This window comes from Nannospalax galili, unplaced genomic scaffold (assembly GCF_000622305.1).
Source record: "Nannospalax galili isolate Female #2095 unplaced genomic scaffold, S.galili_v1.0 scaffold45, whole genome shotgun sequence".
Lineage (NCBI taxonomy): Eukaryota > Metazoa > Chordata > Mammalia > Rodentia > Spalacidae > Nannospalax > Nannospalax galili.
Window position 1 is genome coordinate 4,726,448 of NW_008355775.1, and position 14,122 is coordinate 4,740,569.

The window sequence follows — 14,122 nt, forward strand, 5'->3', positions numbered from 1 at the left end:
AACTGAGTGTGGGAAGCAAAGCCTGCCATTGTTGGAAGAAAACGTGGGAAACAAGCCTCACGACATCAAAGCAGGGGATGATCTACTTACAAGAAAAATAAAAAAGTTCTAAACAGAAATGTATATGATGTTTAACAAAACATACGTAAAAGATTTTTCACAATAGCCTTAAATTGGAAATTGCTCAAATGTTTATCAACATTAGAACAGATAAATTATGACATAGCTACACAGAGAATACATAACGAGAGAACACAAAGATATAAATCAAGGAGAAACCGTTAAACTGCCAAACAAAAAGAAAAAGCACAGAACAAAGCAGTTGTATTCAGAATATATATGCAACTCCTACCTACGAACAACAAGAACAATGGAAAAATAGGTAAAAGATATTAAATAGGTTATCTGTAGAGAAAGAAACACAAAAGGACACCTGGATATGGTATCGCACTCTTTTGATCCCAGCACTCAGGAGACAGAGGCAGAGGCAGGTGGATCCCTGTGAATTCAAAGCCAGCTTGATCTATATAGTGAGTTCCAGGCCACTCTGGGTTATATAGTGAGGCCCTGTCTTACGAAACAAACAAACAAAAAGAAACGCAAACTGTCTAAAGACATATTAGTGTGGAAATGTAATCAGAAGCATTGTTCACAAGACCTACAAGTTATTCCTAACATTCATCTGAACGGATACCTAGAAAACATCCAAAGAAAATTAAATCTACAGGTTGCAGAGACAGCTGCACTCTGTCATTATTGTAACAGTATTCACAATAGCCAAGAAACCAACACAACCTAAGCACCTATCAACAGATAAATGGATAAAGAACATTATGCAGTCACAAAATGCGTGAGAAATTCTACTATTTGTGGAACCCTGATGAAACTGAAGACTATTACGTTAAGTGAAATAAATTAGGCACAGAAAGACAAGTATCACAAGTAGTCACATTCACATGTAGAATATAAAAATGTTGAGCTCTGTCAGGGAAGAATGGCAGGTACGAGAGGTTGAGGAAACAGATGGGGACAAAGGGTGGGAAGGCTGATCAGTGGATCTTAGCCTACAGTTAAAGGAGTAAGAAGCTGTCTGGTCTACTGCAGGCAGGGTGATCACAGATCCTCCACAGCAATTCACCTGGGAGAGCCCTGGGCATCCAAACAGTGGACAGGCAGCTATATGTGGCAGCAGCTGAGCCCTCCAGGATGGTAGGGAGATGGGGAAGAATGGGCTGCACCTGAGGCAGGTTCCCTTTCCATTTCTTTTTAAAAACTCACCGAAAAGCTGCTTTCCACGGCCAATAACATCAATTTTCTTACTTATTAAAAATAGAAGCCCCTTTCTGCAGCCCTTGCCCTATGCTGGGCCCTATTCTAAGTGCATAGCTGTCATTACCATTTTTCAGTAAGGAACCAGACATCCAGGCCTGGGATGGAGATGATTGGTACAGCATGTACTTAGCATGCTCAAGGGCCCACTTTTGATCCCCAGTACCACCTTCAAATAAAGAAGAGGCCAAGAAACTAAGACACAAAGACATTATTTAAAACTGAGCTGCAAAGGGAGCGGCCACACTTTTAGCCAGCATAATCTGCTGCCATCTGTCTTACTTGAAAAGTCAGATTTGATCTACTGATCAAGAGAAGTTATATCCTCATTGGGTAGCAAGCCACATAGCCACTAAGAGGGAAAAATCTAACACTGACGAAAGTTGGGGAAAACCTAAATTATTCCCCAATTTAGAATGCCCTTTGCTTTCTCTATAGTTTTCTACCATATTTTGAGGTACCACTGCATAATTATTTAAACAAGATAAAAAAAGAATTTTAAGGATACTTATGGTGCATCCATAGTGTTTAATACCATAAAGGTACTGAAAATTATCCAAAGATTTTTTGACAATACAGGGAAATGTCTGTGTTACTAAATGAAAATGAGAAGCTGGGTGTGGTGGTGCACATCTTTAATCACAGCCCTTGGGAGGCAGAGGCAGGCAGATCTCTGTGAGTTCAAGGCCATTCTGGTTTACATATTGAATTCCACCCCAGCAGGAACTACAGGGAGACCCTATCTTTTTTTTTTTTTTTTTTTTAAAAAAAAAGAAGGCCCTCAAAAGACATGGCTAGGTTTAAAAATGTAAAGAATCTGGGTGTGGTGGCACACACCTATAGTCCCAGCACTCGGGAGGCAGAGACAGGCGGATCTCTGTGAGTTCAAGGCTAGCCTGGTCTACATAGTGAGTTCCAGGCCAGCCCCCACTACAGTGAGACCCTGTCTCGAAAACACCAAAATAAATAAATAAATACATAAAGTAAAGAAAAGACAAAGGGGGGCTGGAGAGATGGCTCAGCAGTTAAGAACACTGGTTGTTCCTGAAGAAGAGCTGGGCTCAAATCCCAGCACCCACATGGCAGCTAACAACTGTCCGTAACTCCAGTTCCAGGGGATCCAACAGCCTCTTCTGTCCTCTGCGGGCATTGCACAACATGGGTGCATTTACCTACCTGCAGGCAATACACGCATACAAATAAAATAAAAATAATAATTAAAAAAAGACAAAAGATTATTTGCCAAACATTAACAGTAGCTGCCTGTGGAATTAAGGAGAAGTGCCTGCTCCCCCCTTTTTAAAATCTCCTTCATATCTCAAATCTCAGTCTTTAACTTACTTCTAACGGGGCTCTGTTAACAGCATGAGAGCACTAACAACGTTCTGAATACACAACATACTGACTATCATGCAGGAAAGGTTTGCAGAAATTTTCACTGCATTAGCAATACCTATGAGAACCTCAACAAATAAATGACAGAGCAGGAGAGTAAAAGAATATATTTGAATATAAAAGAATTGGCCCACACACCAAGAAAGGAATTTTCTACGTAGAGTTTGGGCAGGTCAATGTAAGCCTCTAGGCCTCTGTTTACTCCCTTATAAAACAAGGGAGTAGAATTCAATGTTCTCTCAGGCTAAATTCTGAATTAGTACATGGGTATGTGGCCTTGTTTGTCAAAGCACAGGTACTAAGCTGCACCCAGAGCTTTACTCATATATGCACAGGAGAGGAATGGCCATGGAACTCCTTTGCACTAGATGCATGGGCAAAGTGGTACCTGGGGAACATGGACAGACTGCAGTCACTACTGTGGAAGACGATGTTCCTGGCCAGCCCTGAATTTGAGGAGCTCAGACAAGAACTAACTTAAGCTTTCAACTCACTAAACTCAAATATTTGTAGGTGGTAAATGGCACTTTCTTAATCAGTTCTAATGTTCTCCAATGGGAGATATTACAAACAGCAGCAGGAGACACAACAGTGAAGACTCATCAGGCATTATGGGATGCACAAATACTGCATCCATCTCTGTCACCACCATCCTGGTGGGCAACAACACTGCTCTTGGCAGATCTTTTGTGGCTTCTTTGCCACAGTTTACTCTCCATGTGACAGCCAAAGTGATTACTTTAAGAAGACAGAATTTTTCTCTTGCAAAAAGCTGTCATTCCTGTAGACAGAACACTCAAAGAAAGCAGTGTCTAAGAGCCATGGTCAAGGCTATGCCTACCTTTCTTGTTTTCTTTTTCTTCTTCCTTTTTAAGCTTTGAAATAACAGAAATTCCTTTCTCCCAGTTCAAGATGCTGAGTTCTACTAATGGTCCTGTGTATGTTGCACACACCCAACTTCAGGCTGGGTGCTCACGTGGCAGAGGGGTAAAGGAGCCCCTTTCGGCTTCTTTCTTAAGGCACTAATTCTATTCACAAGATCTAATCAACTCCCAGTGACTAGAAATGCACCTCTTAGCACCATCAGCTTGCTGTTTAGGATTTCTTTGTATGAATCGTTCAGAGACACAAACATGTAGACCCTGCAGTGGATCTCCACAGAAGCAGGAGCTACATCATGGCAGCTGCTTTGCTCCACTGCTGCTCAGTAGCTAGCTGTCTTAAGAACTTGCCTGGGACATAGTTCAGATGTAGCATACCTTACCAGTCTCCTCTGTGTCTGCCTTTCTGACCTAATCTACACTATCTATCAGGTTCCTTTGATGCCAAAAGTCTTCATTTCTTCTCTTCTGTGACCAGTCAGGAGATACCACATTCACTCATGCCTTATGGCCTTTCCATAGGGCTGAGCAGGAAAGACCTTGCTTGACCAAGCAGTCAGCATAGGCCCCTCCACCTGTCATTCTCTGTTGCATTCGTCCAATCCATTTTCTTTGTTTCCGTCCTTCTCTGAAATTACCTTATCTGGTTTACTTTTTATTACCTATATCACAGCTAGAAAATTCTCATGGTAGAGGAGTTTGATGGTTAAATGTGTTACAAAGAAGCTCTCTACCACATTATATTAGAAAAGCTATGTTTGCATTAGCAACATATGACTCCTTTTTCTCTGGTTCCCAAGATGACACAGTAAGAAAGATAATGACCAAGGACTTGTACTCATCTATCTTTAGGCAAGGATCAGTATTTGAGGCATTATGCATCAATGGCTCCCAGATACAGAACATAAATCTGTCTGGAAGAATAGTTAGGATAAGTGACCATTCTTTAAGAGAACAGTCAGAAGCCACTGTTTGCATGAGTAAGTGTTCTAACAGAACAGCCCAAAGCTAAAAGTTGGCCCAAACCCCATCTATACCCACTAAAGCCTACTGAAGTAAATGGGAGTGTCCAACTGGATTGGTCAGACAGCCAGCAGGACATTGCACACAGAGCAAATTCTCTAGAAACTACAGGGAGAATGAAGAGACTGAAGTAAAGAATGGACAAGGGCAAACAAGAGCTGTAAGTTGCCACACCAGGACGCCTGAGCTTCTGGTGGCACCTAGGATCCTACTTGATGAACTGAGGAGGGGTGGAGGCACCCTGTTTGGAACCAAGGCATAGGTACCAAACTGCAACCAGAGCTTTATCCATGTATGCACATAAGAGGAAAGGTTGGTTGAATTACTCTGCACCAGAGGCACCTCTCTCAAGAGTCTACTTCAGTATTGCTGGCATCTGTCTGAACAGCACCAATCAGTACAATCAGTACTATTATTCAAGAGTCAAAACGCTGATTTAGAACCTGAGATAACCAAGCAACTTCCATAATATTAAACATCATCTTCTCTGAGGAAGATGAAAAATTATCAGGTAAACTGAAGGAAGCATAAAATAGTCATAAAGGCCTTGGGGAGACAGCTTAGCCAATAAAGCATTTGCCGTGAGTTTGGATCTCCAGCACCCACATATAAAGCCAGGCACAGTGGCACATGACTGTAATCCCAGAGCTGGGGAAGCGGAGACAGGAGGATCCCTGGGGCTTGCCAGCTTTCCAGCTAGCCAAGCCAAATCAGAAAGCTCTAGGTTCAGAGAGACCCTATCTCAGAAAATAAGGTGCAGCGTGATTGAGGAAAACACCCAATATCAATCTCTGCCTTCCACACACACGTGCACACACACATAAATACACACATGCACGTGTGCGCGTGCCAAGATTACAAGTGCCAGGCTTTGTGCTCATGCCTGCACTGTGTACATTGCCTCATTTAGTTCTTAGAACAGCTGCACAGAGTAACAGTAACATTACTGCTTTTTTTTTTTTTTTTTGAGACGGGGTCTTAGTAGACAGTGTAAGCCTCAAACTTTCAGTCCTGGCTTCCATTTCCTAAGTGTCAGCATTACACATGTACACCACCCTGCCTTGCCTATATGATGCCATGTTACAGGTGAGGAGAGGCTTGGAGAGGCTGAGAACCTTGCCTAATAGTGCAGAGTGACCAGCAGCAAAACTGCTGATACATGCCTCACAGGGGTCCTCTGCTCAATTGGTGGGGGGGTCAGAGTCACTCAGAGGAGAGGTGCCCCAGCCCAGGACCTTGTTACAGTAGGATGACGGTAAGTCACAGTACCCTAAAGTAAAAAGCATAAAAGAATCCAAAATGGTCATATGTTCACTTTAAGACCTGGGTAAGAACTAGTTTTCTGCAAACCATGCTTCCTTCCTTGACAGACACAGATACTGACATCTGTCTTTAAAGAACTGTGCTAGAACTATTTTTATAGTACCTGTGGGACACTGGAAAAAAACTGGTAGTTTCAAAGTACTTTATTCCCTGAAAATGTCAATCAGTGGCAGGCTACAGAGAAAGACTCCCTCCAGACAAGCTCTCAGCCAAAGGTTGTACTTTTAACTTAACATGAATGAGAAACAGATGTGACACTGAGACTGAGAGTTGAGATGCCAGGATAATAGTTCAAAGCCTTCTGAGAGGCCCCTGGATCCCACCCACCTTTCCTTCTACTTGGCTGAGTGTGGCTGGTGTTCAGCTCCAACCCTTCATTCATGGATAGGAAAATCAAGATCCAGTGAGTATGGTGACCTGGAAGTGACAGCAAAACCATGGCAGGCAGAGCAGGGTTTAAATCTGTCTCCTATCACCATGCAGCACTTCTACTCTGTAACTATGTATCAAATGGCATGTGTTAAGAATTTTAAAAAGGAAAAACATACTAACATGGACAGATTGTTTCTGGCCAAAGTGACAGTGAAGGCAGGAGGAGGTAATACTTTTGTTGGGTCTTGAAGAATGAACAAAAGTTCAATTGATGGGCATGGGTTAGGGACAGGAAGAGACAAAGAACATTCTAGGCAGGGAGATATCGGCACAATTTAGGATTTTTTAAAGAATTTTTATTTTTATTTTCTGTGTATGAATGTTTTGCCTGTATGTATGTAAGTGCACCACATGTGTGAAATGCCTATGGAGGCAAGAGAAGGGTGTCAGATCCCCAGGAACTAGAGTTGTGGATGGTTGTTACCAGCCATATGGGTGCTGGAAACTAAACCAGGATCCTCTGTAAGAGCAGCCAGTGCTCTAAGCATTGAGCCATGTCTCCAGCTGTGGAATACTTTAAATAGGAAAAAAAAAATCAATATTGGTTGGAGAAATGGTTCAGTGGTTAAGAGTACTTGCTGTTCTTCCAGAGAACCCATGTTAGTTCCCAGCAACCATGTCAGGCAGCTCAGAAACACCTGTAACTCCAGCTCCAGGGGAATCTAACATCCTTTTCTGGCTTATTTGGGCACCTGAATTTATTCTACGACAGACTCCTCCCCCACACAATTAAAAATAAAAATAAATCTTAAAAAAAAAAATCATTCCCTACCGGGCATGATGGTGCATGCCCTTAATTCCAGCACTTTGGAGGCAGAGGCTGAAGGATCTCTGTGAGTTCCAGGCCAGCTGGAGCTACAGGGAGAGCCTTTCTTTTAAAAAAAAAAAATCATTCCCCCTTAATTTTTATCCTTGGCTTCATGATGCAATCACCATGCTATGTGAAAGATGTATTTATAGCAGATGCTATGAGTATAACCTAGCCACAAGGGTGAAGTAAAGTAACACATTTTAAGGTGTTACATTATTGGTCTGCTTGGTCATTGGGTACAAATAGTCAAAGGGTACAGACTATTGCTACAAATATTCTACTAATTAATTTGTTTATAGCCAGCAAGCACATGTGAAACAACTTGTACTGGAAAGGAGGAGGAAACTGGGAAGTGGGTTCTCATCTTTACCAGCTTCAAATGCACATTATATATATATATAACAAAGAAGTGGGTGCCTACTGCACGCCACAAACTGTACTGCATAATACAGAGCCTTGGGACACTTCCTGATTTCAGAAAAGATTGAGGCCTAGATCCCAGGGCCCACCTCTAGAGCACCTGGAGTGTGGATTTCCCATGGGCTAGAGAGGTCTGGGGGTTCAATAGGCTCCAGGGAATCTTCCTGCTCTACGGCTAGACTCATTTTTCTCCCCCACTTTATATCACTTATCTCAAAACCAACATAAAAGAACTATTCTAATTGTTTTTAGAAGCCCATCCATCAGAGAGCCATTTGGCTTAATAAGCAATCATGGGAGAGTTGAGACTACCATGGCAGACTGTCCCAGGTAGTATGTCTTGGTTTGCCACAGGGTCACAGGCAAGCAAGGTGCTGACTCCTCAGCCCTCAAAGTGACCAATGGGGCTGTGACAGTCACAGCCCTTGGGCTAGCCTCCTCTGGCTCTTTTTTTTATTTCAGTGTGCTGTCAAGATGTCATCATTTCCTATGTGTGCCACAAAGCAGGTACGGCTGGAAAGCACCACCTTGCCCTAGACTGTGCCTGTATTTCAGACACTGTCCAGGATGATCAACTTGGGCAGCCTCTACATCGCTTTTCCGTTTCCTGGGACTTAGTTTACCACAAATGTCGAAGAGGCACTATATTAGAAGACCTCTGCTCTTTCTTCTAGCTATCGGTGCACTATTCTGTAAACTGTGAAGCCCCCAATCCTGAAAAGTAACATTTTGTAGGAGATAAAAACATAAAAACTTTAAAGTGAGTCTTGGATACTGAAGAAGGGTTCTTAGCTAATCCTTAGTAGCAAACCTGATTAGGGGTCTGCTATGTGTTGGAGACATGGGACAGACACTGGGATTACACCACACAGAGATGTATAGTCCCTGTTCTCATCAAGACAAAGCCTCTGGGAAATACATCAAAATGAGCAATTGTGACTTCTGTGAGATACATACCAAGATGGGGAGAAACAGTGTGGGGGCAGGGATGCACTGGGGGGCTCACCACAGTGTTTGTGAGGGAAATCTTCACACCAGAACAGAAATCTAAGTTGGGAGAAAAAGCTAATCTAGAGAGGGGTGGATTGTGCTGTGGGTGTGCAGGAGGCAAGAGGGGGTAAGGCGGGGAAGGTTGGCATTCTAAGCAGAGGGAATACCATCTGCCAAGCCTCGAGGCACAGTAGCATGGGAACTATAAGAAGTCCAAAAAGGCTGGAATGCAGAGTATGAATTCAAATGGCAGTGTAGCATGCCAGGTTAGGGGAGGCTGCAGGGAAAGAGTGAAAGGAGGAGGGGAAGGAAGGAAGGGAGTGCCACAGTTATCAACAGGTAATCAGGCTGAACAGCAAAATAGGAAGGAACAGCAGGGGGAGGGTTTAAGAAAACCCTAAAACTGGAAGAGGTAAAGTGAGCAAAACACTGGCTTGCTTATAAGCCCCACAATGATTCTGGAACCCAGCAGAACTGACTTATAATTTAGATGTACAAAAGGCCAGTTCTTAAAACTACATGATTATCGGAAGTCACAATGCTACCTAACTTTGAGGACATTGCTTTCAGGGTACAGTTTATAAATTAATAGACAGAATGCCTTTTAGATTGAATTTTACATAGTAAGTTCTTTCTCCATACTATAGCTATATATAAATTTATACCCCAAAAAACAGAATGCACTTCACCATAGCAACAGTCTATATCGACTCCTACTCAAGTTAGAAAAAGCGTATGTAAAAGAAATGAATATTCTGGAACATTCTAAGGTACATGCTAGGAAAAAAAAAACCCACTCCACTTATTTTGCAAAGATTTAAAATCATGATTCGATGATTCTTTAAAGTGTGCTTGTAATATGAAGGCTACTTTGGTTCTTCCACTCTAGGTTTACTAACACTATAATATACTCTTTTAAAGAAAATGGGAGGAAAAGAGAAACAAGAAATCAACACCAAGGATAGCATTCCTGGGGTCAAGTGGGTGAGCATGGCAGTGATAGGGGACTTAAGTGGCTTATAAGTTAAATATAAGCCAAGCTACTAAATATTACAACTATAGTACTTTTTCAAGAAAAGTTATACTCTCTACTATTATGAGGACTTCTTATAAAGGCTTTTTTTTTTTAAAGATAGAATCAGTATTTATTATTTGATGAACTGATAACATACAAGTTTTCTAGTGAATACTTAAGGTTTCTGGTTGTTATAGTCTGAATGTCTGTTACCCCCTCCCCCAAATCATACAAAATTCTAACTCCCATGATGACAATATCAGGGGGCCTTTAGGAGCTGATTAATATATAGGGACTAAGAGGGACCTCTCCTTTTCCCATCCATGTAAGGGCACTTACAACTATGTGAGAAGGTGCCACTTACAAAGCAGAAAACCAGCCTCCACCAGGTCTAACAGCTTGATCTTAGAAATCTCAGTCTCTAGAACCATAAAAGATAGGCTTCTGTTGTTTATAAGCCACCCAGTCCATGGTACCTTGTGATTGCAATCTGAACAGGCCAGCAAATATGTTCTATACTACTAAGTATCTCTATGACTTGCAACATTAAAGCAGACAGAATTCAAATTTCATTTCACTCACATTCTTGTGGTCAGTCAAATTCACCATGACACATCCATCCTTGCTCATGGCCCAAGATGGAATACTGCTATTGTCCCAACCCCCTGCTGTTCTGATCCACTCTCCAGCCACTCTCCTATATCTCAATCCTTTCTCAGTTTTCAAAAAAGTCTCTAATCCTTTTTCCCTTCCTCCCTCCCTCCTTCCTTTTATTTTTTTGAGACAAGGTCTCACTACGTAGTCTTGGCTGGCCTGGAATTCCCTACATAGACCAGGCTGTCCTCAATCTCACAGAAATCTGCCTGCATCTGCCTCCTACGTGCTACAATTAATGGCATGTGCCACAATTACATAGCCTGCACCTATGTTTCCAACCACTTTGTGCAACTTTTCCTTCATGTACTACTTAAACTGAAACCTTACTGTTTGTTATTCTACAGCAACCTTCCCATTCAGAGGTTGAGCTTCTACCACATTCCACCCTCAGGGTTCAGCAGTTCTTCCTGTTTCTTCATGGTCCTACCACATCTGCTCCCACTCACTACAAACATCCAAAAACCTCAGTCATCATTTCTTGCAATCTCTGATAACTGGATCATTATCACCTTAAACAACAAATCCCACTGTTACCTTAGACTACCTCAAGAGTCAGGTGGACAACTCTTTCCCAAACTCTGCTTCAGATCTCATTTCCAAAAACCTCTGCTAGCTCACTCCCATGCCACACTTAGGATCTTGCTGTCACCCAGAACACCACCACCTCTGAAATCTTGCTTTTTAATGGAAGTCCTCAGTATATGCTAAATGAATAAAGATAACAAATACGCAAAATCATTAGTTCTATAACAGAACTCCAACCTAGAAGATGAAAATTCTTACCACTGAAGTCAACTGAAGCATCTCTGATTCTTTTAGAGCACTTGAAAATAATGTAACACAGGACAATGGTAACACTATATGCTAATAGGAATTTGCAAAAACATCATATGCATCCAACATCATTAGCATATTTGTAAATATAAAGTTTGGGGGGGTTCCATAAGAAAAGTAAGATAATAATCCTCCTTAGTTGCTAAATCTTTCCATCTATTTTCTATTTGGATTTTTCATTGGAAATCATACTAATTTCTATGCCTGGGATTCGACCATTTAAAACCAAAGGAAAAAAAACCTGGATAACATTTGATATTCCAAAGCTTGGGATCAACGTCCTCATCGTTTACTAGGGCTTTTGGTGCAGTACGGTACTTACTGATAAACTTGTACTATTGGGCACATACTGATCCTGTTCTCCCAGCAACATATCAATCATAGGGTGCCTTCCATTTTTAATAATTATTTTCTTCTCTTCTTGCAGAGTTGGCCTGAAAAAGAAGCTCTATCAGTTTGTAGATGTTATGAGTGGCTTTTTAAAAGAACACTGATATAGCATGAAAAACTTTAGTATCTAGTGGTCAAGACAGACCACAAAACATTAGATCTCAAGAACATAAGAACATAAGTGCAGAATAAGGATGTGAATCTTGTTAAGTTTTAACTAGAATTTAACAGCTGGGAGCAGTGCGCTGAAGGACAGGCTGCAGCCATTCCTACAAGGTCTATCTTTGCAAGATGCTGGTCTTCACTTGTCTGTTATTATCTGAGATCAAGTCAATATATCCATCATTAAACATAACAGTTCAGATCATGTTTATTTACATTATTTCACTAGATCACTTCCAGATTAAATTATTACCTTAATATAAATGACAATAGGTTTTAGACTAGAAGATAGAATGATCTAAATTGCTCACATACTATTCAACTGAAAATGTTACTATAAGGTATTCTTTATATATGTAGCTTTTACTTTTCCATATAAAAATTATTAATTTTCACCTTGTTATTCTTTGTTTTTGCTTGCTGAGACAGGGTTTCCTTATAGCCTGGCTTGGAACTTGCTACGTAGACCAGGCTGGCCTCTATCTCCCAAGTGTTGGGATTTGCTTTTTTCTAAGTCTTTATATATTACCAGTTTTTATCTATAGCTTTATCTATTTATCCAAGTTCCCTGAGTCAATTCTCCTCCACCTCCTCCCCAAAGGTTAACACAAAAATCAGTTTAGTGTCTCCCTTCCTTTCATTATGTTCATATGTACATATTGCGTTGGTTGTGATCTCTTTGACAAACAAGAGTCATATTGTAATACAGCATTTCACAACCACTTTAATTCAACAGCTTATTTAAATCATCCACACACATAAAAAACTGATTTTACCATCTACTCTCTGGGCCTAACAGACTCTTTAATATTTTAAAATCTATTGAAAAAAAAAAAAAAACTTTTAGAGAAGAAGACTGGGATGCTTAAAAAGATCAGCCTCATTACAAATTTCAGTAAGAACTTAATTTAAATTTTATTTTATTATCATTTAGTTTTGCATGTGAGGACTGAGACCATGGCCTCACTCATGTTCATCAAGGGCTCTACCATTGGACTATATAGTCTAGTAAGGACTTTGACATTGCAAACAAAACTGTGTTCCACTTTTTCTTGGTCTTCATAGTATAGGTACCTGGAGTGGCAACACATCTTGGATGTAACTGACTATTAGTTGTCATACATATTACTCTCTAAAACTAAATTTCAAGTGCTAAAACATTTCTAGTAGGTTTCAACCCACTGACTCTGATTCTTCTCACAACTGCCTCGAGATGGAACAGTTGGATAAATTTCGAAATCGTTCAAAGCTAATAATTTTCTTGAAGACAACTGTCTTCACCCATAATAATACAAAATGTATGATTTTTATATTCACAAATACCAATTAGAATAATCAATCAAATGAATCCTTTTATTTGATGTCACCTGTTTTCTTTCAATTTTCTGCTTGTCCACCTAAAAACTGTACTGAGTAAATTTTAATGAAGACATATAGAAACATAAAAAATTATCACATGTCCTTTAACAAATCAAGATAATCCAGATTCTCATCACCAAATCTTAAATGCTGAGTGGTTCCCATGAAGTGACTAAGGAGGTGAGAACACAATTCATTTTGCTCTACAAAACATTATCTACACATCAATTCATGACGCAGCAGCAACAGTGTAACATGAACACTCACAGTCTTAGACTGCTTATACAAGACGCTCCTCATCATCATCCATGCCCAAAGCATCACTGTCTTTCTCCTCACATCTGAGTTACTGTCAATTGTCTTCCTTATTACTATGGGTAAACAGTGAAAACTCTCCTACTTGGACCCAGTAAAAGCTGTAATCAGATTATATCAGTGGCACTCGTGTCCCTTTTCATACATTCTAGAGTGTTTTAACAATTTGGGAAATGGCAATTAGATAAGAAAAAAATGGGGTGACCAGAGATTTTTTTTTCTTGCTACTTTTGCATCATCATTCTATAATCTCTTTTTAATTTAGATTTCCACACTACTGCTGAAGTAACCGATAAACAATGCTGAAATAGTTCCTAGTATGATAAAACAATAAATGTTTCAGATGACTGAGATCACTAAAGATCCTGAAATTTTGCTTAGAGTGATAAAATGATCCAATAAACCTTTATAGTAAATAGAAAGCAGAATTAATTTTATTTTTTAATAAAAAACAGTGCATTTTTTCTTTGTTCTCTGGAAGATACTCAAGAATCTGAAATGAAGTTTATGAACCCTTCCAGTATGACACACTGAAGAATACTGAAGATGAAGGATAACTTCTCATCGAATTTTCAGCATTCTTTTGAAGCAGCTACATAGATGAGTTAGTCATTCTTCACCATTAGACGTGTGGACTATGTCCAAGTTTTTATTATCAGTGCTACACTAAATCACTTGGTTTGTGTCTCCACATGCGTGCGTGTGTGTGTGTGTGTGTGTGTGTGTGTGTGTGTGTGTTTCAAGTGTTTCTCTAAGCTAACGTAAATTCCTGAATTAGAATTTGTA

The 14,122-nt window shown here is 40.3% G+C and overlaps 1 protein-coding gene across 1 annotated transcript in view; it reads right to left on the reverse strand.

Moving 5' to 3' along the window:
* Positions 1–14,122, reverse strand: part of Msh3 (mutS homolog 3) — a 228,423-nt gene that overhangs the window by 41,686 nt on the left and 172,615 nt on the right. Inside the window, exon 19 of the mRNA XM_008853317.3 lies at positions 11,433–11,544. Coding sequence (XP_008851539.1) covers positions 11,433–11,544 — 112 coding nt within the window. The remainder of the gene's footprint in view (positions 1–11,432; positions 11,545–14,122) is intronic.